Source organism: Aricia agestis, chromosome Z, assembly GCF_905147365.1.
Source record: "Aricia agestis chromosome Z, ilAriAges1.1, whole genome shotgun sequence".
Taxonomy (NCBI): domain Eukaryota; kingdom Metazoa; phylum Arthropoda; class Insecta; order Lepidoptera; family Lycaenidae; genus Aricia; species Aricia agestis.
Genome location: NC_056428.1, coordinates 19,088,344 through 19,111,654, shown reverse-complemented (window position 1 = coordinate 19,111,654; position 23,311 = coordinate 19,088,344). Strand labels below are relative to the sequence as shown.

General features: G+C 36.6%; 1 protein-coding gene and 1 long non-coding RNA gene across 4 annotated transcripts in view; one reads left to right on the top strand and one right to left on the bottom strand.

Moving 5' to 3' along the window:
• The window catches only part of LOC121738301 (WD repeat-containing protein 47), a 115,479-nt gene extending 111,840 nt beyond the window's left edge, over window positions 1–3,639 (top strand). For all 3 annotated transcript variants that reach the window (XM_042130271.1, XM_042130272.1, XM_042130274.1), the window contains 2 exons: window positions 459–678; window positions 3,145–3,639. In XM_042130271.1, coding sequence (XP_041986205.1) covers window positions 459–678; window positions 3,145–3,290 — 366 coding nt within the window. In that variant the 3' untranslated portion in view covers window positions 3,291–3,639. The remainder of the gene's footprint in view (window positions 1–458; window positions 679–3,144) is intronic.
• On the bottom strand, window positions 101–14,894 carry LOC121738302. Its single transcript, XR_006037269.1, has 3 exons — window positions 14,883–14,894; window positions 14,703–14,707; window positions 101–425 (listed from the first exon to the last, which is right to left on the bottom strand). It is a non-coding gene; the product is annotated as an uncharacterized LOC121738302 (long non-coding RNA).
• Between the last annotated feature and the right edge of the window lie 8,417 nt (window positions 14,895–23,311).

Sequence of the window (23,311 nt, the reverse complement as noted above, 5' to 3'; positions counted from 1 at the left end):
AAGTGCTCAGTCATATTGCATTTGACATTTAACTTCACAGTCGAAACTTAGAGCATTCTTAGGGTTGGACCTCATCTGGCAGCACGGAATAGCCTTTTTCCGTCGCCCTTTCTCTTTCTGTCGCTTAGAACTGCCATTTGCTAGACCGAGACAGAAAGCATAATGCGATAGCACGCGGCGGAATCCTCGAGGCGATCGGCATCACGGACAAAATGCAATGGTCGGCAGGGAGACTCCGGAACGCTGAAGCGTGCGATAGCATTCTAACGCATCCTTTCACCGCCGATCACTTGCTATCGCGATCGCCTTTTTTGTCTGCGCAATGCGACAGCGCATGTTCTCATGCGGCAGCACACTGCAGCACGTGGTAGCACAGGCGGAACAAATGCGATTCCGTGCTGCCAGATGAGGTCCAACCCTTAGTTCTTCGTCACTAACATAAAGTTCTATTCACATAGGGCGGTGGCGTCGCATCGGTCGCGGTAGACCCGTCAGGACGTCTGCTGGTGAGCGCGCACGAGGACGGCGCGTGTTCGCTGCACGACGTGCGAGGCGCGCGCGCGTTGCAGCGCTTTACGCCGCACTCGGCCGACGCGCGCTCCGTACGGTTCTCGCCTGGCGCCTACTATCTGCTGACTGCGGGCTACGATGGCAGAGTTGTGTTGACTGATTTACAGGGTAAGTTTTGTATGGTACCAAACCAAGTTTTTAATATTATATTTGTCACCAGCATAGCTAGCACGGCGTTGCCCAGTCGATTCTTCGAAAGAAAGTAATGGCAGTTTCTTTTCCATGTCTACATATATTTTTCCCGAGCATGGCGTTACCCATCGACTCGGGTTTCAGTGGACAAACACAAGAAACTCTTTCCATAACAACCATCATAGCAGCAGTAATCGTACCACAGACTCTAATATTTTCAGATGTCAAAGAAGCTAGAGTCTGGCTAGCGAAAGATGAGACTTGAAAAAGGCGGCAAATTAAAAAAAAACAACGGTAGCAACCCTGTTTATAGCCGGAATTATAGTTTTGATCTACGAAATATGGATTTGAAATGAATTTGCCGCCATTTACTCGACACTGGCCATGGTTTTATAGCCGAAGTGCCATAATAAAAAAAAAGAATCAAGAAAATAAATGTCAAAAGCGGATAAAAATGGTCGTCATGCTTGACATATAGATTTTCAAAAGCGGAAGAAATTGAGTTATGAAAGAAACTTTTTCTCCAATGTTTTTCCAGTAAAAAAAAAATATAAACAGACGAACGTATAACCTCCTCCTTTTTGGAAGTCGGTTAAAAACTGTCAAAATTTAGATTCTTTCGTTTGTCTACTGACGGTATGCTAAAGCAGCTGGTGCCGCTATGTAGCCTTAGGGTCTATCGTGTCAAACAGCTGTCATATGTCACGATATAGCTGTCATGTGTCGCGATAATTTTATTTGACACGATATACCCTAAGGCTCCATAGCGGCACCAGGGCCTCTATCATGAGCTCTTAAATCCATTCTTTTTACGTCCTTATCTGACTGTATAAGGACGTAAATTGAATGGATTTAAGAGCTCATAATAGGGCCCCAGGTGGCAAATAGAATATCAAAAACCCTCATTGATTCATAGGTAATTAGCGGACCTACGACATTTGGTTTTTTCGGATATCAAAAAATGCCTTTTGCTGTTTTCAGCCAATACGATGGATAGCTAACAAATAAATCAATTGTACTTCCAACATACTCGAGCTAATAAGTTGGCAGTTATGTACGCTGGAACTTTTGTGATACAACTATATACGGGCGGATACGCGTGATGTGTTCCACATAATAAATATATTCGCCTGAGCGGCTGGCGTATATCTTTTTGATTTATATCGTGTACGAAGGAAATATAGTCGAAGGCCGACGGGGTAATACTTAATCGATATTACTTAGTGCTTATACTGTTTGGTCTTATTCGTATAATATGGAATTGTAATTTATTTGTAATAAAACGAAGAAAGTTTTAGATGTTAACCACATTTCACATACAATTATCCACCAATATGTATTATCAGAATTAGATAGAGAACTATCCTATATAATATTATTATTTTCCGGGACGTAAAGGCTCACTTCTGATGGTTAATGCAAATCGGTTCAGTAGTTTAAATGTGAAGAAAATGTTATTATTTATTCATAATTATAATAACCTGAAGGATATAGATATATGAATATTCTAAGTATTTTTAATCGTGTTACTGGTTGGGTCACTCTTTTTGACTCGTGGGCTAATATTATTAGATGTCATAATAAATAGAATAGAACGACAATAAAACATTATACGAATCCATTTTTCCTGCCAAAGAAAGTTGACTCCATTCAGGGAGCAATAAATAAGAGCTTAGGAATTATTATCTTGTATAAGGTACAATAAATAGAAACGAACCTTGCCTTTTATTTGCCATGTAGTTAATTATGCTCAGCTAAATATTGACCAAGAGGTAGGGCAGGTAACTTCTAACTACGAAAGGTGGTTGTTTTTAAGAATTTCATAACTACTTTTTGAGATTTTTTACAAAATGTTATTGACTTATTATAGGTATAAAAAAAAACAATATAAAAGTGTACGCGGAATGTTTTATTTTGTAATGTTTCATTGTCTTTACGTTGACATATATTTTATTATAATATTGTGTATCAAGAAACGAATTATTTTTGCAATAAATAGTGGATTTAGGGTACAACACTATTATTTTGTTGATCCAATGCCGATGTAAATAAAAATCAACACAGTAATAATTGAAGCAGAACACGATCACTTACAGTAAAAAATTTGCCGTTTTTTTGCTAAAATTGAGGCTTTAGGGCCTAAAAACTGATTTGAAATAAATAAAATAAATGCATTATAAATTATGTGTTGTCAAATATATTAGCTAGCCAGGGTTTTTATCATTCGTAGTAAACAGGTGATGAAGTAGTTTTAGATTAAGTACTTAGTTATCGTGTTCTTCCACTCACGTCTTCAATTGTAGTCTTCTTTTACACGCCCTTCGTATTTAAGTATCTGCCAGATAGATATCCGAAGTCGATTTAATCCTATTTTTGGCATCTATGAAAAGGTGTCGTCATATCATCATTATACGTCAAAACATAAACTTACATTTGTTTCAGGCGACCTAACCTGCGCGCTTCCCAGCGTGCCGGTAGCGCGGCATCCCGACAAAGTGATATCCGCAAGGTGGCACCCCGACGATTTCTCATTCCTGTCCACATCCGCCGACAAAACGGCCGTGCTATGGACGATACCGCCCGTGTAACCAGTGAGTCGATTACACGGTCAGTCTGGCATCATTCATCCATGTCACACTGACACCAGAATGATGACCGGAAAGTACTAAAAATGATCAATCCGCCAATCGGTTACACGACCATCCTTTCGTCAGTCGGATCTGATGGACTGAACTGATGCCAGACTGATATGACTGTGTAACCTTAGACAGAGACGTTAAACCCGCTACAGACGCTGCACGGTTCGGACACAGTTGGCATTGAACGCGAGTTAGGTTTTCTTTGAACTTGGTGTAGCCTTGTGTTTTAGGTACAGTACTATTTTGATAAAAAGTCTAGACGTTTTTTTTACATTTAAATATCCGGAATTTACAAGTGCATGAACAAACTAAGTTTAAAAAAATGAAGTTTTGTGATTACTCTCTCGGTTTAAAAGAGCATATCTTTAAAAATATAGAGCAAAATATTACTGTATTTTATGTTTGCTGCGACCGAACTGTGCAGTTTCATCGTCACGTGTTTAGCAGGAGTTACTGAATTTTTCATCATCTAAATATTACGTTGATGAATTTTAATACATTTTTGACGTTTCTTTTACATTGCTATTTTACCGGATTGGGATGATTGTTAAGTGTTCTATCATCCCTAACAGTAACGTAATTTTCTTACTTTTTTCATCTATTGACTATTACCATTGTATAATACTATTGGTTTTTTAATATTTTTTTTTTGGTTTTCACATGGATGATGATAACAATTTGAACATCCATAAACGTCAATAATAATATTGTTTGTAATTTCTTTACTTCCAATTCATACTAATAAAACAATAACCTAAACTAAGAATGGAAAAACGGGACATGAATATAAAAACTTAGTTTTATCAATAACTTTTTATGAGAATAACACACTGTTGTATTTTGTTTAGATGAACTTGGATAAATTTCCACCAAGAACAAACTACATTCTATATTCAATGAATTAAAATAGTTTTTTTTTAGTTTATGATTTCAGAAGACGACGATAGATGGCGTTTAATTGAATTAAAAAAAAAATGTAAATTAACAATACTTTAAAAAATTACTGTAAAATATTACTAGGTAAAGTCTCATAATGAACTTTTGAAATTATTTCCATTATGCCAACAAAATAATTTTAGGGTGCAGTTTTTATATTGTGTTAAAATGTCAGTATTTAAGCCCGAGTCTCACATATTAATAGATCGTGCTAATATTGTTTCCACTCGAAGTAACCAACGGTTATGTAAGGTAGCTTTAAATAAACGAATATCTAAGATAAATACGTCACAAAAATAATTTCGCTAGCGCTATTAATAAGGTAAAGAGGTATTCACACTACGGTACGTCGGCAATCGCAGCGTTTAAAATGCGTCTATTTTAAAACCATTTTATTTAATTGGAAAAGGTGATATTTAAAACGCACAATATTGGTAATATACCTTTTGATTCAAATGTAAAGGCTTTAATTAAATACAAAAAGTTCAATAAATAAAGTATTCTGCAGATGCAAAAACGAAATTGCCCGTCGTAGTTTGTGTACTCTGTTTATACCCTGTATAATGCTAAGTACTCACATACGGTTTTGCTCGATCGAGCAATAACGTCGAGCAAAAACCGCGGCTCGGACTTTCGTCCACACATTCAGAATTGCTCGATAGTTTTATTCTAAATCGATATATATTTAATTCCGTCAAGCCGGCTCGATGCGAGCTGTCAGTTTTGCGATCCACACAGTAATTATTACTCGATTTGGAGTAAAACTATCGAGCAAAACCGCATGTGAGTACTTAGCATAAAAGATGCCTATTCTGGAAAGCGGTTTGACATGCGTTACTTAATAAGTCACGAATGTGATATAATATTATATTATGTTAGGGTTTCATGACAAAAATAATATGTAAATGGTATTCTTAATGGCGTTCGCTGCGTTGAGAGTGTGCCCGGCGCGGCCACCCTCGAGGCGTGCTTGTTTCACCACGTCATCCCATAGAGCAGCGCTGCGTGAGGCGGTTTAGGCGTCGCAAGCGGCGCGTGCAGCGGTGCCCGCCCCGCGGGCGACGGGTCAACAATCTAGTCGTGACAAAATATGGGCTGAGTGGCTGACGCCTTTGTACACGTCGGCGTCGTCGTCTGTTGGCTAGGTAATATATCAATAAAAAATCCATAGGTATCGACTGTACACCCGCGCGATCGAAATAATACTGGCCACTGCAAGAGACGGCCGACGGGTCGTCGCTGCCGCCCGCGACGGTCAGGCGGGCGCTAGGCGCGGGCGCCCACGTCGGGCAGCCGCGCTGGGCACACGCTCAACGCAGTGAACGCCCTAATTCGCTTTAATTAATAACATGTCACAAAATATATTTCTTAATCGATAAAAATGACTCGATGTGCAAAAAGCACTTTATTTTTGTTAAATATTTTTTTTTAATTTGAATTCGTAAAACATTTGTTAGTGAAACAATGCTAGGTATATTGATTAATTTAAAATGACAATGTGTAGGTAATGAATGTAATTTTGAAATTTAATGTAAAATTTAATTTTTCATGAGGTGGGTGCGAAGGAATTAAATTTGTATATGTAATATTATAACACGATCAAATCGATAATTAAAATGCTTTGTAATATTTACTGTAACTAAAAAAATATTTTGAATGCACTGAGAACAATTTTTATAAACTTTTAATCTATTTTGATAATTGCATTATTTTAATCGTAATTTTGTATTTTTAAATAATTATTCACTTATCGATTTTCTTCGCACTAGGTTTTTAGGGTCCCTTTTTGTCGATGCCGAAATGCGTAATCGCACCCCGGCGTGAAGTGGCCCTTACGTGAATGCATTAATTTTTAATTTTTTGTATTATTCACTCCACTCGTGCTAATGAGGCTTTCGAATAAAATTTCATGGTAATTTTGTATTATTAGTTATTAATTTGTTTGAATGTAATAATGGATTTGCTTGAATAATAAATATTTTTCCATTTGGTGTAAATGTGCTGAAAATGGCGATTCTAATCTGTTGTATTACAATTAATAGTAAAAACATATACATAATACGGTTTATTAACATAGTTACAAGCTCAGACGAAATAAAATATAAAGACAGAGTTGAGAGTTCCATGAACTAAGGTCGGTCAAACTACGCCTCCTGTTTCACTTGTGTGCGTGAATGGTTATACATATAACATAACACGATATTATGCACACAGGTGTAACAAAATTCCGCCATGCAACACAATTATCAGTGTTTGTGTCTTTTATTAACAGTGTGTAGTAACGTGCATAAATCGGCTTCCTTTTTTGTTTCACTAAGTTCTGTTAAGTTCTGTCTTTACTTTTTATCATGTCTAATAGAAAATCATCGTCTGTAAAGACAATGATTTTGTAGGCAGTAGATTTTTTTACAAGAAATACAAAATATGCACTGTGGTTTCCAAAAATCGCTAACGTTTGAAAATACTATGATTAAATATTATAATTATGTTACAAAGGCTTTAAAATTTACCCAAAATTAACCATGTAAAAACCGTTAACGATTTTAGTAACCCAAATCCTAGTACGCCTAGAAATTTTATACGTTTATTGACTAGTACTTAGTACTTATCCTTAATTTATACCTAATCTTAGCGTCAGTTCACACCGAGACGAGAATCGCTGCTTAAAAATTGAACTTCGTTTACTGCACAAGACGACAAATTACAAGCTGTGCTGCGCTGCCTTTCGCGGCGTTGTTTTCGCAATGTGTCTTGTTGTGTAGAGAATAAAGGTCAAATTTGAATTACTATCGTCGCATCGCGTATCGGTGGAGCTGACGTTTAGAAGCGTTTTGCGCTAGTTCTGACTGCGTGTAAAATATAAATTATTGTTTCCCTCTATAAATTATGTAATCTCTGAGATTATAGTGTTATTGTATGTTTGTTGGATGCGAATGCGTGAGGTTTTGCTCTATATGCTTGTATAGGTCGCACGCAACTTTAATATCGGTCGGTTAAAATGGAGAGGAAAAACGCAATGTTCGATGTATAGGTCTGCGCGCGGGGGGACACGCTATTGGTCGATCAGTGATCGGACAAGACGGTATTGGTAGATATTATACAAGCGCCGATTACCTTCGCTTAGCCAAGCAATCTTAAAGTTTTGCGCGACTTAAAACTTCTGTGTGATAACTATTGTATAGTAATAGACCAGTATACAGTTTAGCGTAGCCAGTTTTTGACGATTTATAGACTAAGCGACGACCAGAATAGGTAGGCCATTTTCGTAATAACCGGCTCCCTAAGTTTCGATCCAACATTCATTGTAGTTAAATGTTATATAGAAATCGCTCTAGCTTCGTAGGAGTTTCCTAAAATCTATTTAAGGTCCATTTTAGGCAAGAAATGATTTCCATCAAATATGAAAAAAGTGTGTATTAAATAGATTTTAGGAGATAAAATTGTTGTTTATCGAAATATAAAGTTTATTACGTGTGTAGAAGGTGTAAATTCGCAAAGCCTCACAAGTGTGTCTGTCTGTAACACGCCTAACTCATCAACTCTATGTTTCATTATGTTGTAAGAATATAATCCATTATTTACAAATGTATTGGTTTTATTTCATATCTTAAGACCCTACGAGTAAATCATTGCAAACTCTAATAAAGATCTAAATTCGCAATAACTTGTTATTTCTTGGTATGTTTTTGATAGTTATTGCTATTTAATATAGAGGTAATTACTAGATAATCTATAATTTTACTTACTTAAAGTCTTGGTATCTATTTACTGTTAAACTGAGTTTACAATTATTATATGCGACATACTCATAATTTTATGTCATAATATTATGACTGTACATATTATTATATTAATATGAACGTATTCTTTAGTAGAGGGACCACTTCTATCCATACTTAATATTATGAACGCGAAAGTATAGGAGAAGGTAGTAATGTGGCCCCCCACTTTGTTTATCAAACATTATTTAAAAAATATAGGTCGAGTCAGAAATCTAAAAAATACAATATTATGGGACTTCTTATACATTTTTTAAAACATGTCTTAATAGGGAATAAATAAAACTCGTGCAGGATAAATGAAAGTTTTAATTAAGTATTCTTAATCAATCACATTTGGTATTTAGAGATCAAGTGATGGTAATGTGACTCCCCGGGGATGTCACATTAAATGTATTGCACAAGTGAAACTTAACGGTAAAAATCACAAATGTAATAGTCACCTTTGGAGCCTCCACATGCTACATAGCCCATTAGTCAAAAATTTGATACTGTACCCATGGCTCTCCAGCTCTGTCATTGGAACCACATTACGACCAATGTGAGGGGGTCAAATTACAATAATTATTGCTAATATTTAAATAAACGTACGTTTAAATTCCGTAAGAGAACAGTTTGATGTAGCCGATGTTTGAACACAAAAGCCAAATATTTCTGTTTCTTAACAACTATCGAAATAAAATCACACACACTTTTAACTTTTGCCGGTCGCAAGTCGCAAGTTAAACTCGATCAAATGACAATCGAACTTGACAGCCTCTATTGGATTTGTACGGTGCTAATAAAAACATTCAAATAGGGGGCCAATATAATATTATGTGCAGGGACCCCATTACCACCTTTTTCCTGTACTTACTTTGTCTGTTACAATATCTTCACATCCAAACCGTTAAACCGATTTTGCTGAAATTTGGTATGAGGATACTATGAGTCCTGGGAAAGGACATAGGATAATTTTGATCCTGGAAAAATGCACGGTTATTGCGCGACAAACTAATTTTGGCGTGTGGGCATCATCGAGTAGTTTATACAGAACGTTTATTAGAACTTTACAATGCAACATTTATAATAAACAAACAAAATAAACTGCGGTATTGTAATGGCGTTTAAATCCACCAGAAATTGCACGGTTTTGTTCTGGTGACATTGAAAAGTTTCGGAGTGCAAACTAAAACCGCACCCGCAACTCTACCGGTGCGGCGTACACGTGCTAACGTTAGCACCCGCTCCCCAAGGGTTAAATGTCGTGTTTTGATAAGACTCATCTCAGTTCGCCCACAATGTTTCAATTTAAAGGCTGCGTGCATTGATGTAGCATACAGGGACGTTGCAATCTATGCACACTTGGATGTGAAGAAAAGGCTTAATGTATTAGTAATACAAGATGTAAACACCGTCATCCTTGAAACCGTCAAAATGAACAACTTTTTCTATGAGAACAATGCTGGGAACTCAAAAAAATCCGTCTTCATACCCATAGAAATTGCCGATCCGGGGATCCGTATGGGTAACGGTTTAAAGGATAACGGTGTTTACACTAACTATATTATAAGGTCCTTACATATGAAATTGGCGTTTTGTTGTACAGGCCACTTTGATCTCAAATATCTCCTCTTTGGTTAAGAATTCGGTTCCAACGTTTTCGTTCTGGAAATTTCGACCTTCAGGCCAAGCCCCGTGGACCACCCGAGACCAAAATGAATAATGAAGAATTAAAGGCTATTGTGGAAGCGAATCCATCGCAAACCACTTCAGAGTTAGCAGCAGGCTTCGGTGTAAGTGATAAAACTGCTTTAATCCACTTGAAGCAAATTGGGAAGATAAAAACTTGAAAGGTACCTCATGAATTGAGTGAAGCAAACCAGAAAACACGCGTCGACTGCTGCTTTACATTGCTCAACCGACACAATAATGAAGGGATTTTATATCGGATCATTACATGTGATGAAAATGGATCCTTTACGATAATCGGAAGCATTCGTCGCAGTGGTTGTCCCCGGAGAATCAGCCAAATCCTGCCCTATGCGAAAACTGACTCAGAATTACTTGTGAGTGTTTGGTGGACTATTGCTGGTGTCGTTCACTACAGCTTTCTGAAATCTGGCCAAACGGTTACGGCAGGTATCTATTGTCAGCAACTGCAAACCATGTCAATCGCTCTAGTCCACTGCTGCTTCAGGACAACGACCACACACTGTACAACAGACGGCCGCAAAACTGGAGGAGCTGCAATTGGAATGTCTGCGACATCCACCGTACTCCCCAGACCTTGCTTCAACAGATTACCATTTATTTCGGAATTTGGATAACTTCCTATAAGGAAAAACAATTCAACTCTGATGTGGCAGTCCAAACCGTATTCAAAGAATTTATTGACTCTAGTCCCTCCGTTTTTTTTAGTAAAGGGATCAACGAACTACCCTTAAGATGGCAAAAATGCATCGATAACAATGGTACAGACTTTGATTAATTAAATATACTTATTATTAAAAAAATCGACTTTATATTCCTCCCACACAAAACGCCAATGTCATATTATGTAAGGACCTAATAGTTTGTGCAGAAATACTTGAGCTCTATCGCGATTCTAGCTCTAAAATGTGATCCACTCTCATGTAAAATGTTTCACACAATATATAAATTTCTTCATTTGAACACTAATACCTACGCAATACATTTGTATATTATGTAACTTAGGTACCTTTATTAACAACAACATTATACCTGTGGGCGTCTAGTTTTAGTCGCATCTAGTTCTTACTACGAATAATAAAAACTATTTATTATTCGTACATTAGCTTACATTAGTTTCTTCATGACAACGTAACCAAAAGTCACATCCAGATATTTTATTTAAAAAAAAACCAGACAGACAGACAGACATGACGAATCCATAAGGGTTCCGTTTTTTGCCATTTGGCTACGGAACACTAAAAAACACTATGATAGGTATACTTCCAAGCTGAATGGTAAGTAAAGTCTAATAATATGTAAAGTAAAATAAATGGTAAGTGTAAAATTCTGTAGTCTACCATCCACCAGGCTGGCTAGTTCAAAGGGTCAGTATTTTGCACGTATAAAATACTAGCTGATAATAGCTTGTCAAAAAAGAGAAGACGCTGTACACAATTTTGAAATCAAAAATATGAAAACCTTATTTAATCGAGATAAAAATGTGCAAGGTGATAATATTTAAAGTGCATAAGCGTTCTCTGTGGAAATACAAAGAGAAAATAATGCCTTTTGAGTGTGATTACGTTCATTAAATTTTGTACTGCGTCTACTCTTTCTTGACAGACTGTACCTACCTTCGTTGACCGTTTTGCATCTGATGCACGTGTGCGAACATCTCTCCTTTGTTCTGGTACGTCAACGGCCGTGTGTAATCGATGGTTCAAGGGCAACAATTCAGGATTTCCGATGGAAAAATATACCGAAGGAGTTTTAATCTCGTTTCTGAAATGCCATGAATATTCGACAGTATCGGGATTTTTAATTAATATGCCAGATAAGAAATGGATTTGTTGTGGAATTTGTGTGCAATCACGCAAGGTCAAATAGAATTAATTTTCTTGTGGTAAGTATATCAATTTTGCTATGTTTGTGAAGCATCTTCGAGTATTGCTTAATACACCTTGTTAATGGAATCAGGCGTTACTTTGCGGAAATCCATAGTTTAAATTTAATTTGTTATTATTTTTAGCAATATTCCGCGAAAACAACTTCCACCTTTAAGTAAATGAGTGAGTGTACGCATAGGCATGCGTACAGCACCTCCCTCCTCCCACACTTCCTATGCGTACACTCGCATGCAAGAACTTGCAAACACCACCACCACACAAGCAATAAGGTTGCGAACGAACAACGTCCGTTAAGTGACTTAACGGACTTAACGGACGTTGTTCGTAGAGTCCACATCCTGAGGTCTGAGGATGCTCCGGTGTTGGGGCGAAACGCGCGTCGAGGTTTTCAACCTGCATGGTGGTGAGGGGCCTTGCACGGATTTGCCAACATTATTGCTTGTGTGGTGGTGGTGTTTGCAAGTTCTTGCATGCGAGTGTACGCATAGGCAGTGTGGGAGGAGGGAGGTGCTGTACGCATGCCTATGCGTACACTCACTCATTTACTTAAAGGTGGAAGTTGTTTTCGCGGAATATTGCTAAAAATAATAACAAATTAAATTTAATACACCTTGTATTAAAGCAATACTCGAGTATCTATAGCTAGCTAGCTAGCTTTAGAACAGTGTTTTTCAAATATTTATGATGCGGCCAGGGGGTCGCGAATTCGCGAATCCTTAGGTTGAAAAATACTGGTTTAGACTTTCAAATGGGTATCCGTACAAGTCTTACAACCATTTTCTGTAAAGTCAGAATGAAATAGGTACTGGTGTAAAGCTGCGCATAGAAATTCGTCTATGGACATTGGATACGTCAACACGTCTTGGTCAACACTAGGTTTTCTAGCGCACGCTAATATTTTGGCGTACATGTCGAAAAGCAATAAAAATCGTGAACCTGCAAAAAGAGGAATCAATGTTATGTATGTTTCCGCCTTCTTCACGTTTCGCTATGTGATGAACAACACAAGCGATTAGAAATATTTCGGACATGTTCAGGCAGTGGCGTTCTTACCTACTCATTGCGAGGCGGCAGGTCTTTGCGAGGCCCTTTGTCATTCAATAAATTACCTGTAGGTACTTTTTAAATTTGTTTGACGCGAGGCACCTGCAAGCTCGCTCTTGCAGGTGCCTCGCGTCAAACAAATTTCGCCCCGGGCGATTGCCCTCTTCTCCACCCCCTTAGGCCGCCACCGTTCAGACGAATATGTTCATTCAGTTCATTGAACATGATGGATATTGTGTATACTCATGAACCTTCATGGCCCAGAAGAGCCTTAAAATTTTTTGGGTGCTCAGGGTTCTTTAAACAATTATCGCCGATTAATCGCAAACGCTTAACCTTCGAATTGTTTGAAATCAACAGGCAATCAACAGCGCTCTGTGGGCGCAGCATTAAAAGGTATTTTGTTTACGTTGTCAGAGGGGTTCGCTGTTTGTTCCAACGCAATTAAAAATTAATAGCTATTGCCCAAGGCGAGTCATTATTCCGCTAAAGACTTGAAAACGGATTTCATTTCCCCTATGTCGCGAAAACAAGCTTTTATGTGGCATTTAGAAGTAAATGAGTTGCGCATAAGTGCACGTTGAATTTAAAAACAAAGTATATTTCTATATTTTGGTTATACAGTATAGAATTGATTGTGGTTAAAAAGCTGTCGAATTTATGCGGAAATAAGAGAAATCTGCTCGTTAGCGTTTTTGTGCTCAGGGGGGTGAGCCAAAATCTTATCGTTTTCGCTTCGATATAGAATCGCCGATGATAATGTATGGAATTGACATAAGCGTTCGATAATATGACTTTGACGTTCGACTCGTCTTATGTCAATTCCATACATTTTGATCGGCGATTCTTTAACGAAGCGAAAACGAAAAAGTTTCGGCTAAATGGCCTGGTATGTGATTCTTGGAAAGGATGATGATGAAAGGAGGAAGCGAGATGCAATTCATATTTTCAAGTTTTGACCGACTTCCAAAGAGGATGAGGTACGTCTGTTTATCGAACTGGTAATTCTATTTTTGGAATTAAATCCGTATCAATTTGTTATATTGTGAATCGGGCAGTGGCTGCCAATCTTATTCATTAGGTATATGGCGCTTTAATATCATTTAACGGCCGTTCCCAATATTCAATCTATCTCTGGTTTGACATACAACCTATCGCAGCTAACATTGAATTGACATAAAATATATGTCTCTAATGTCTTTATGTGTGCTATTCCTATCTCCAGTAGGGCAAAACTAGAGATAGATCAAATATTGGGAACGGCCGTAAGAGAGTTTCGAGGCAATTCTAGGTAGATATACAGGTGACTTTTTCAGCACCTTTGAATTAGAATGCCGAAGAATATGGTCGAAAAGACGTTTAAACTAGAATTTATTAGTGGCCCTTATTTGCAAGATGACGAATGCGCCTAATCCACAATATGAGCGATTACAGTTTCGTACAGTGGTAGAATACGGACTGACGGAAAAAAACTATTTTGCAAATTGCACCACAAGGCAATTTTTTGGGAGCCTTTTTCGAGCCTCTGACTTAGAAAACTTGCAAACTTTGTAGAACTATTAGTAACGAGTAGGTAGTTTTCTCAAACTTTTATTTTTATTAGATAAGGGGGCAAACGAGCAAACGGGTCACCTGATGGAAAGCAACTTCCGTCGCCCATGGACACTCGCAGCATCAGAAGAGCTGCAAGTGCGTTGCCGGCCTTTTAAGAGGGAATAGGTTAATATAGTAAGGAAGGGAAGGGAACAGGGGAGGGAAGAGAGGGGAATAGGGTAGGGGATTGGGCCTCCGGTAAACTCACTCACTCGACGAAACACAGCGGACTATAGGTACAGGTAGGTAGGTAAAGGTTGTCTGGCAGAAACTGCTGCTCGCAGTAAGACCGTCTAGCTATTTGTACATATTTTTCCTTTATTGTGTTTTTTAAGTTTAAGTTTAGTTTTAAGTTGTACAAATAAAATATTTTCTATTCTATTCTACTTCCTTTTTGTTTTCTTGACACTTTATTTGCTGCTATAAACAACTACTTACCTAGATAATTATTTGAAAGGGAAATTGGTCAAGAAAATGAAACAATACATAGATGCTCTAAATTTTTATTTAATAATGTTTTTCAATCTACATCCAGAAAACGATAACAAAGATATATTGCATAAAAGTTATTTGTTTTTCGGAAATTCGACAGAAATATTTTTATGTACCATCGAGGAAATTGATTCCTAAGCAGTTGACAGACCAACGAGTTTGACGTAACGCGACCAAACTACGTATGTCCCACATCTGCCTAGGAATCAACTTCTCTGATAGTACAAAATATAGTTATATTAGTTTTTACAAAGGTCCAAAAGTCAGTTCTTTTTATACATTCAGAAAATTTGACGAAGCTTAAGCTGGTCATACACGCGCCTTCCGTCAATCGGACGGCGTCAGCGTCGTCCGTGTGTGCACTTGTGCAGTCCAAAATGAATTCATTGTGAACGACGTTCAATAACAACCTATAACTGCATTTTACTATATATTTTATGGAAAGAGGGTATATATTTATAGTCTGTGAAAAAAGTTAAGAAATTAAAAAGTGACAACATCGTAGTGTCATTCCTTTTTTCTTCGATTGATTTGAAAGGGATGACACTACGATGTTGCCACTTTTTAATTTCTTCACTTTTTTGACAGACTATATTTAAAGTATGTGGCATGCAGCCATTCCAAATGGACGTCACATATATGCCAGCTTTAGGTAATATTTATTTATTTACAAGTATGAAGTAGGCACCTTAATTATAAATTAAAGATTTAAGAATTAAGATTGTTGAAACTAATAATAATTAACAATTGTTATCTTCTAATATATTTAGCATTTTTTAAATAAACATTCTTATTAGATGTTTTATTATTAAACTGTAATATTTTATAGTAAACAAAATATTTATTTAGCAAACAAAACACGAAATCTCTATTTAATTATAAGAAACAACGATTGAACTATTCTTTTGTTATTCTATATAGGTAAGTACTGAATGTTACTAAAATATCTGTGGAATCTATTAATTATTAAATCTATGTTATAAATAACATAATATTATAATAAACTTACATTTTCGTGTTACTTCAAGCTTTACACAACATTGTTTTATTACATTTATAATATATAATATTAAATTACATGCACATTAATTATTATTTTGCTTTTGTTGTGTGTCTAAAAATAGAAAACACATGTAGCGACAGCCCATAGAAAAGTATTTTCAGCAAGTGTGTGAAAAGATTACAACGCTAAAGAAAGTATTAATATTAAAACGTATACCAATAACAATAGAAATTATATTGATAGCTAGGTAGGAACAGACGTAAGAACTATTAAACTGAAGATTATAAAAATAATTTTATGTAGGTGTCAAAAAGCAGATAATTACAACAAAAAAAAAACATTTTGAACTGCGTTTCTTGAAATAAAACAAAAATAAAATACATCTACTTAGCTATTTAATACTTCTTTAGATAAATTAGATATACTTAATGTTAATAATTATATTTTTTATAATTTACAAAGTCTTTTATAATCAACCGTTATAGACACGATTCTGAATTTTATGGTCAATTAATGTTAGTCTCTTAGTCTAACATTTTGCAACATATTATTCACAATTTGATATATATCTGGTCAAACTCAACTAAGTAACATTTAACAAAAGTGCACAAAAAAAACATCGTTGCATCGTTCCTAATAATTCCTAACATTTCCATGTACCCTGTACCCTCTGGCAACTCAATTACCTCTGAGATCCAATATATATGGGACCATAGGGCAAGGTACGGCACTTACATTTTAGAATATAATATAATACGTCTTCTTTTCGATAGAATCTTGGGTTTTCTTGCCCCACCGTCCCTTAATATAATTTTATGCTTTTTTATTAATGTTCCTATAATATTATGTATTTAAATATATTTGATTTATTTGACACAACATATTTTATAATGGTATTTACAGTGTTAGTACGTTCCAATTGATTTAGATTTTAGACTTAGCTAAATACATACCACAATACATAACTTTATGCTGTTTATGAAAAACTTAAAAAGCACTTTTTGTTATAATGTATAGCCAAATTAAATAATCAAACTTAGGTAAGTACTTAATATCTCATACAAACTTGACTAGCACTTTTGTTTAAATTTTTTACGGCAAAATAAACAAAAAGTAACTGTATTTTACTTTCTCATACTGATACTTCTAGTCTGTGTCACAACTCACAAGCGTTTCCTTAGTAAGGATATTGAGTTGTTAGACGTTTTGCTGCCATCCTGCCTCGTTGATAATAAGAAATACTTATACTTCCTACGCTATATTATACTTATTGCATATCTGTTCCAAAACCAATCATAAGAGCTGTAACAAAATAGCAGCGTTTTACCCTGAAATAAAACGCTTGTTAAATACTTACCTTATTTGAAGCATAATAATTGAGATAGGCACTTCCGTTATATATAAGAGTGATGGAATAGAAAATCCAGTGTTCAAACACTTTTTTACACAATTATTACACCAAAAACTGATTGACAAATCAAAAATACAACTTGTAAAAGCTTTGATATGGACATAATGAAATCAACTAAAGGAACAAAATAATTTCTTAAATCGTTAGAATTAGATTAAAGTACTAGTTTTTTGTACCGATTTTCAATAACGGCCCCAAAAGTATTTCATGCATGGATACATTGTCTATCCAACTTTCAGCCATAGCTGAGCGGACGTTACCTGGTGGTACAGTTGTCTCAGACAAGTTAGTTTTGACTTTTGATACCGCCAGCTAAAGGCGGCAGATGGTTTTCCTCGCAAACTCGTAAATAAATTGCACATTTAGCTTCGCAAATCGCTACGCCTGCGATGAAAAAAGTGATTACAGCATTTAAGCCAGTAAACAGCAAGGTTGCTTATTACTGGGATTGCTTAAAATCTTCCAGCTAGATTGCCTAGAATCAGAACTGTTCGTTTTAGTTATGACTAAATAAATTAATCACATTAAGAATTTTAAACCACTGTATTCTTACAGTGTGTAAGATCATGTACACGTCTGCCCGACGAAAACAAAAGCAAAATATCTGTATGTCTAGAAAATACAAATAAATTACTTGCGTCAACTGGCGTCAACAGTATAAGACTTCAATAAGTTTTTAATTTATGTTGTACAAGCTTTTTCAATGCAATAGATTTTAACATGTTTTACCAAACCGTAAGAACTTAAAGGGCCAGAAAACTTATGTAAGAAAATAGTGTTATAAGAGAGCTTAATCTATTAAAAATACATAAGCTAAGAATTTTGCAAGGACTGTGGCCGTCGGCTTGTGAGCATCATAGCATCACATCTGTGAAACTTACACCAAGATAACCATCTATACCAGGCAACTTTATAAGTTTTGAGAGTAGAAGGTCGCCATGATAATAACAATAATTTTATATGGTTATCATCTCAGCCTCAGAAATTTTACAATTTTACGACTACCCCCACATTTCTATACTTCCAGGGTCATTTCCTGATCTTTGGAAGAGGGACCCCCGCTGAAATGTCGATTGTGTATTTCTCCAGATCGCGAATCGTATACGGTGCTGCTATTGCACTCGACTTGAGATCTGCCCGCCAAAATACTCGTTCCCAGCGTGGAACCACTAGGAGATAAATTCTTTGAGCCTGATTTAGGTGAGCCAGGACTTTGGGTATTAATTAAACACCTAGGCTAGGGGGTACTCCTGAGACAAGGCATCGTGATATAAACCTGCTTGATCGGTCAAGTCGAGAGTTACATAATTAGTTACTACATGAGCTTCGGCGGAAGCAAATAGATCGGTCACACAAGTAAGCCGCATTTTCTGATCTTCTCCGTGCAAGAAGTTAACAGATTTGGGAATGATCCAATAACTCGAAAAATCTGAATGGTTATGTCCATCAGGGCATCTGACCTGGTGCGACCTTCGTCCCAAATATAGATTATAGCTGTTCGATTGTCGCTCTGCCAAAGAACTGTCGAGCGAGTGAGAGTCTGGTGCTGACTGCTGACCTCGGAGAAGCAGAGCGCTAGAAGCTCTTTCTGATTGTAATGCATGAAACTTTCTTATGCTGACCATGTCCCCGTTAAGAAAAGGTGGTCGAGTTGAGCATCCCAAGCTAGGTCCGACGCATCTGTTGCCAAGCAGTGCGATGGTGGGCCCCAATGAATGGAAGTTGATAGATGATGACTTTGCAACCACCACCGAAGATCGTCGCTAAACGTAACGCTTGTCTCGGTAGAGAGCAGCGATTCGGAAATGCGGACTTATCCAAGTCTATGAGAAGAGACAGAGCTCGGTAATGTAGCCTTCGGTACTATGAAACTGGCGAAGTTCAGGAGACCGAGGATGCTCTGCAAGGTCTTTAGATCTACCAGACTCTTTGTCAGGACTCAGGACTGGTAAAATCTTTTGATCAATTTTAGACATTATCTCGCCTGGAAGTAGCTTTTCGTTTTGAAACGTGTTCCAACGAACACCTAGAAATACCAGGTCTTGTTGAGGCGTAAGTAAAGTCTTTGAAGCAAAATCTGGACATGCTTCTGTAGGATGATTTTGTTTTAATAAGCAATAAGATAATCGTCCTAATAAACGATGATACGCAGAACTTGCTCTCTGAGGGTTTGTTTAACCCAATTGGTCAGGGAAGCAGGTGACCGGACAATAAGCAAGTAATTTGCAGCAACTGTCCCTTGTATACAGACGTAGGAGCCGTCAGTGCGATGGAGCGACTGCCAGGTAAAATAAGCTTGGGACAGGTATATTTTGCAAAGCCAATCGTCGGGTTGCAAAACGAAACTGTCATTAGTTGAACATTTATGAGCCCGAATGGCTGAGTCAAAACATAATCGAATAGAGTGGAAAGATTGAAAATAGGACGGCAGGACCCGTCGACCTTAGGGACCAGAAACATTGTCGAAATAAAACTTGGCAAGGGGCTGGCAACTTCTAATACACCCTGGAATATCATTTGTCGAATTTGGAGATACATATCTTCCGACTCTGTGGTAGAAAAATGATTTTGGTTTAATTTTGGAATGAACCGAGGTGGTTTCTCCATGAATGGTATGCGGTACCCTTTTAGAATCTTTATAATAATAACCTGGAGCATCTAGGCGCTGCCAACGAGAAACGGCGGTAAAACTTCAAAGTTTGACCCGCTCTGAATTTTTGATTGTCAGTACTTACGTTTTTTGGCATTCCCGAGATTCCCGAGATCCGAAAGAGAAGCGGCATATTCACGGGTACTTTTGCCGTGGAAGTTCCCTCAGTTGTCCAATCGAGCTCCTCTCGAGTGAAAGGAACTTCGTGCATTGCCAGGCATTGACCGTGGTTCAAAATTATTTCTTTGTCCCCGTGGGGTACGATTTTATGAACAGCCTTGCGCAGGCTGGTGATCATGGGAAATGTGCGAGCTAGCACAACATCCATGAGACATACCCTGCGCGGGTATATAATTCTGAGTCTGCCTCTGCGGGGGTAGGCTAAGCTCTCGAGTGAAAAGAACTTCGTGCATTGCTAGGCATTGACCGTGGTTCAAAATTTATTGTTTGTCCCTGCGGGGGACGATTGTAAGAACAGCCTAGCGCAGACTGGTGAGCATGGGAAATGTGCGAGCTAGCACAACATCCATGAGACATACCCTGCGCGGATATATAACTCTTAGCCTGCCCCTGCGGGGGGCGGCGAGTCAATCTGTTGCTCTAGAACCCGCTTGCGCAGCGGCAGCAACATTATTCTGACTATTCGCAACAAAGGTTTTGCGAGATCCCTCAGTCTTTTCGAGTAGTGACACCAGCAACTCGGAATTAACTTAGATAAAATGATTGCCAGAACTGGGTCATGAACGAAATTGATAATTGCATTGCCTCTCATTTGAAAACCTCATAGATCTCAAAGCCCAGCTCAGACCACAAATTAATTGAAGTAACTCTGACGTTGTGATACAAATCCTTAACGGTTTCATTTAACCTTCAGGGGTCAAGCTTAAAGCGTGTGACCATTGTAACAATTTCTTAAGAGCAGATTTCAATGCTCCGCGCTGCATAAGTACGCAATATAATAATGCCGCGTATGATTTGTGCACGTGAGCTTTTTTTTTTTTTTTTGAAATCTAAATATTTAAGGTCATCATTGACCTCTAAATCAACAAAAACTAGTATATGATAAAAAAAAATCTTGAACTTCAGAATAACGAACTTCTGACCATTCGTTATTATGTTGAATATTTTTATTAATATAGCCAAAACCCCCAAAAAAGAAGTTTTCGTAACGGACGTTTCTTTAAGTTTTGTTTCAATTTCAAAAACAAGATTCGGTTATAAAGAATTGCTAACGGTCGTTTCATTTTCATTTGATTTGCTATACAATTCCCGACTTACATTATCGTCGATGCAATTGCATGACTTTGAAAAATAGATCGGTTTTCGTAAAAATAATTAACCTCTTTGTTAAGTTCATTAACCTCTTGAGTTAATTTAGCTAAAGGGTGGTTATAGCGCAGTCTGTATTTGCTCCCCCCCTTTTCGTGGCGGTGGCGCCTCGATTTACGTTTGCTGTGTGAAGTAGAAGTCGATGACGAGCTCGAATCATTTGTTCAACTACTACTACTAGATGACCTTGCACGAGAACAAGGCCTTTTTTATCAACCACATTAGTGGGTAGTTTCAAATCTAACGTTAGCTGGTGTCACTGCCGAATCATGAACAAATTCACATTCGTTATTCATTATTAATAGCTACCTTAACCTAGGAAAGAACACAAACACAAGAACTTAACTAGAAAATTAATATTTAAAAATTTAAATGTAGTATTTAAATTTATATAAAATCGTTATTAATATGAAAAGTTCATCTTTTCTAAAGAAAAAATGTATAAAAATATAACTTGCGTGAATTACCAAACCTTGAAAAACGGTAAAAACACAACACTGAAATTATTTCACTTTGTATTAAATTATATAACTGGGAGTTATATAATAAGGAGGTATAATACGTAATGACTTCTGAGCACGACTGTGCGGTGCGGAAAACAAAACGCCAATGATCATAGTCGAGTGGGAATTCTCCCTCTACCTGCTTGATGATGGCGCCAAGGTTGACAGAGCTACCAACATTCAGGAAAGAAAAGGAGGTAAAATCTGCGGAAACGGAAGTGCCTATCTCAATTATTATGCTTCAAATAACGGTCAAGTGTTTAACAAAGTGATAATGTTTTATGTATAAACAAAGTGTCTATGTGTTTCTATATAGAGTTTACTGTGAAAATAGCAGCGCTAAAAGAGCAATTTTTTTGGTGAATTGTATCCAGGGCAAGCGCCCAAGCGCGCAGCGTCATGAATTTTACCATACAAAAGTTTAAAAAAGTTACCTCCAAAAAGGTTGAAGGTTATAATTATTATATTCGGCTGTGGATATATTTTTTTTTCAGCGCTGCTTTTTTCACAGCGAAATATTCATACCCCACCCATACACACCCTAAAGTATTATCGCTTAGTTTTGTCACAACCTGTATAATACCTAAATATAAACGTAAATATAAATTTCAGCGAAACAGGTTAGTTTATACTACTAATATTGATTTTTTATAAATAAATGCTATGTGTTTGTATGAGTATGAATAACATGTATCAATTATCATGAAGGTTATACGTTGAAATGAGTTTATATTTAAACTTGGACCATTTACAGGTTATGACTAGGAATTGATATTTACAATAAATTTATTATAAAATTTGTTAGAGTTAATTTTTTTATTGTTACAATAATAAGAACAGAGTTCATTTTAGAAAAGATAAGAAAGGGGGACATTCAATAATTGCCTATATTTCTTAATAGTATTTTGACTTTTAACATATTATTATTATTAACATATTATTATTATTACATATTATTATTACATATTATTATTATTTGGCCTAATGTGTTAAACTTTTAGTTATAATATTAATACTACAGGCTCAGCATTGTCTTATATACAACAAGCATAATTATTTGTAAATTGTTACATTTAATAGACTTTGTTATAATATTTTAGAATATTGACATCGATAAGGTAGATATACTTTTTTTTATAAAATATGTAAATCAATCAACTTAATGCTAGGTACTTTTTAATATTTTTACAAGACAAAATTATATTATACAATAAAAAAAATTAAGCCATATTTATTTACACTATCCTGCTAGATCGTTAAAAAATTTTACAAAAATCACGTAAAGTTGTTTATAGTTATAAATCGGCCAAATAACTCGAAGATAAATCGAAGAAGTTTCAATCGTCTGTCAATCACCACTCGATTTTTGCAGTCTCCAATACACTAAATTCTAAAATTGGATTTTCCGCTTAAGATCATTCGTGATCTAGATCCGCAGTTCACGTAACGATAAAACTGCACAGTACATGCAACGACAATAATAAGCATAACTATACAATTTTGAATATACTTTGAGATCCAATTTCTTAAGAATCGGGCTGATTTTGCGCTAAACATCACTCTTTAACATTCCTCGGAGCTCGCGTACGGATGACGTCGAAATACCACACGTATGTAACTAGGACCAAACTGTATAGTTTCATCGTTAC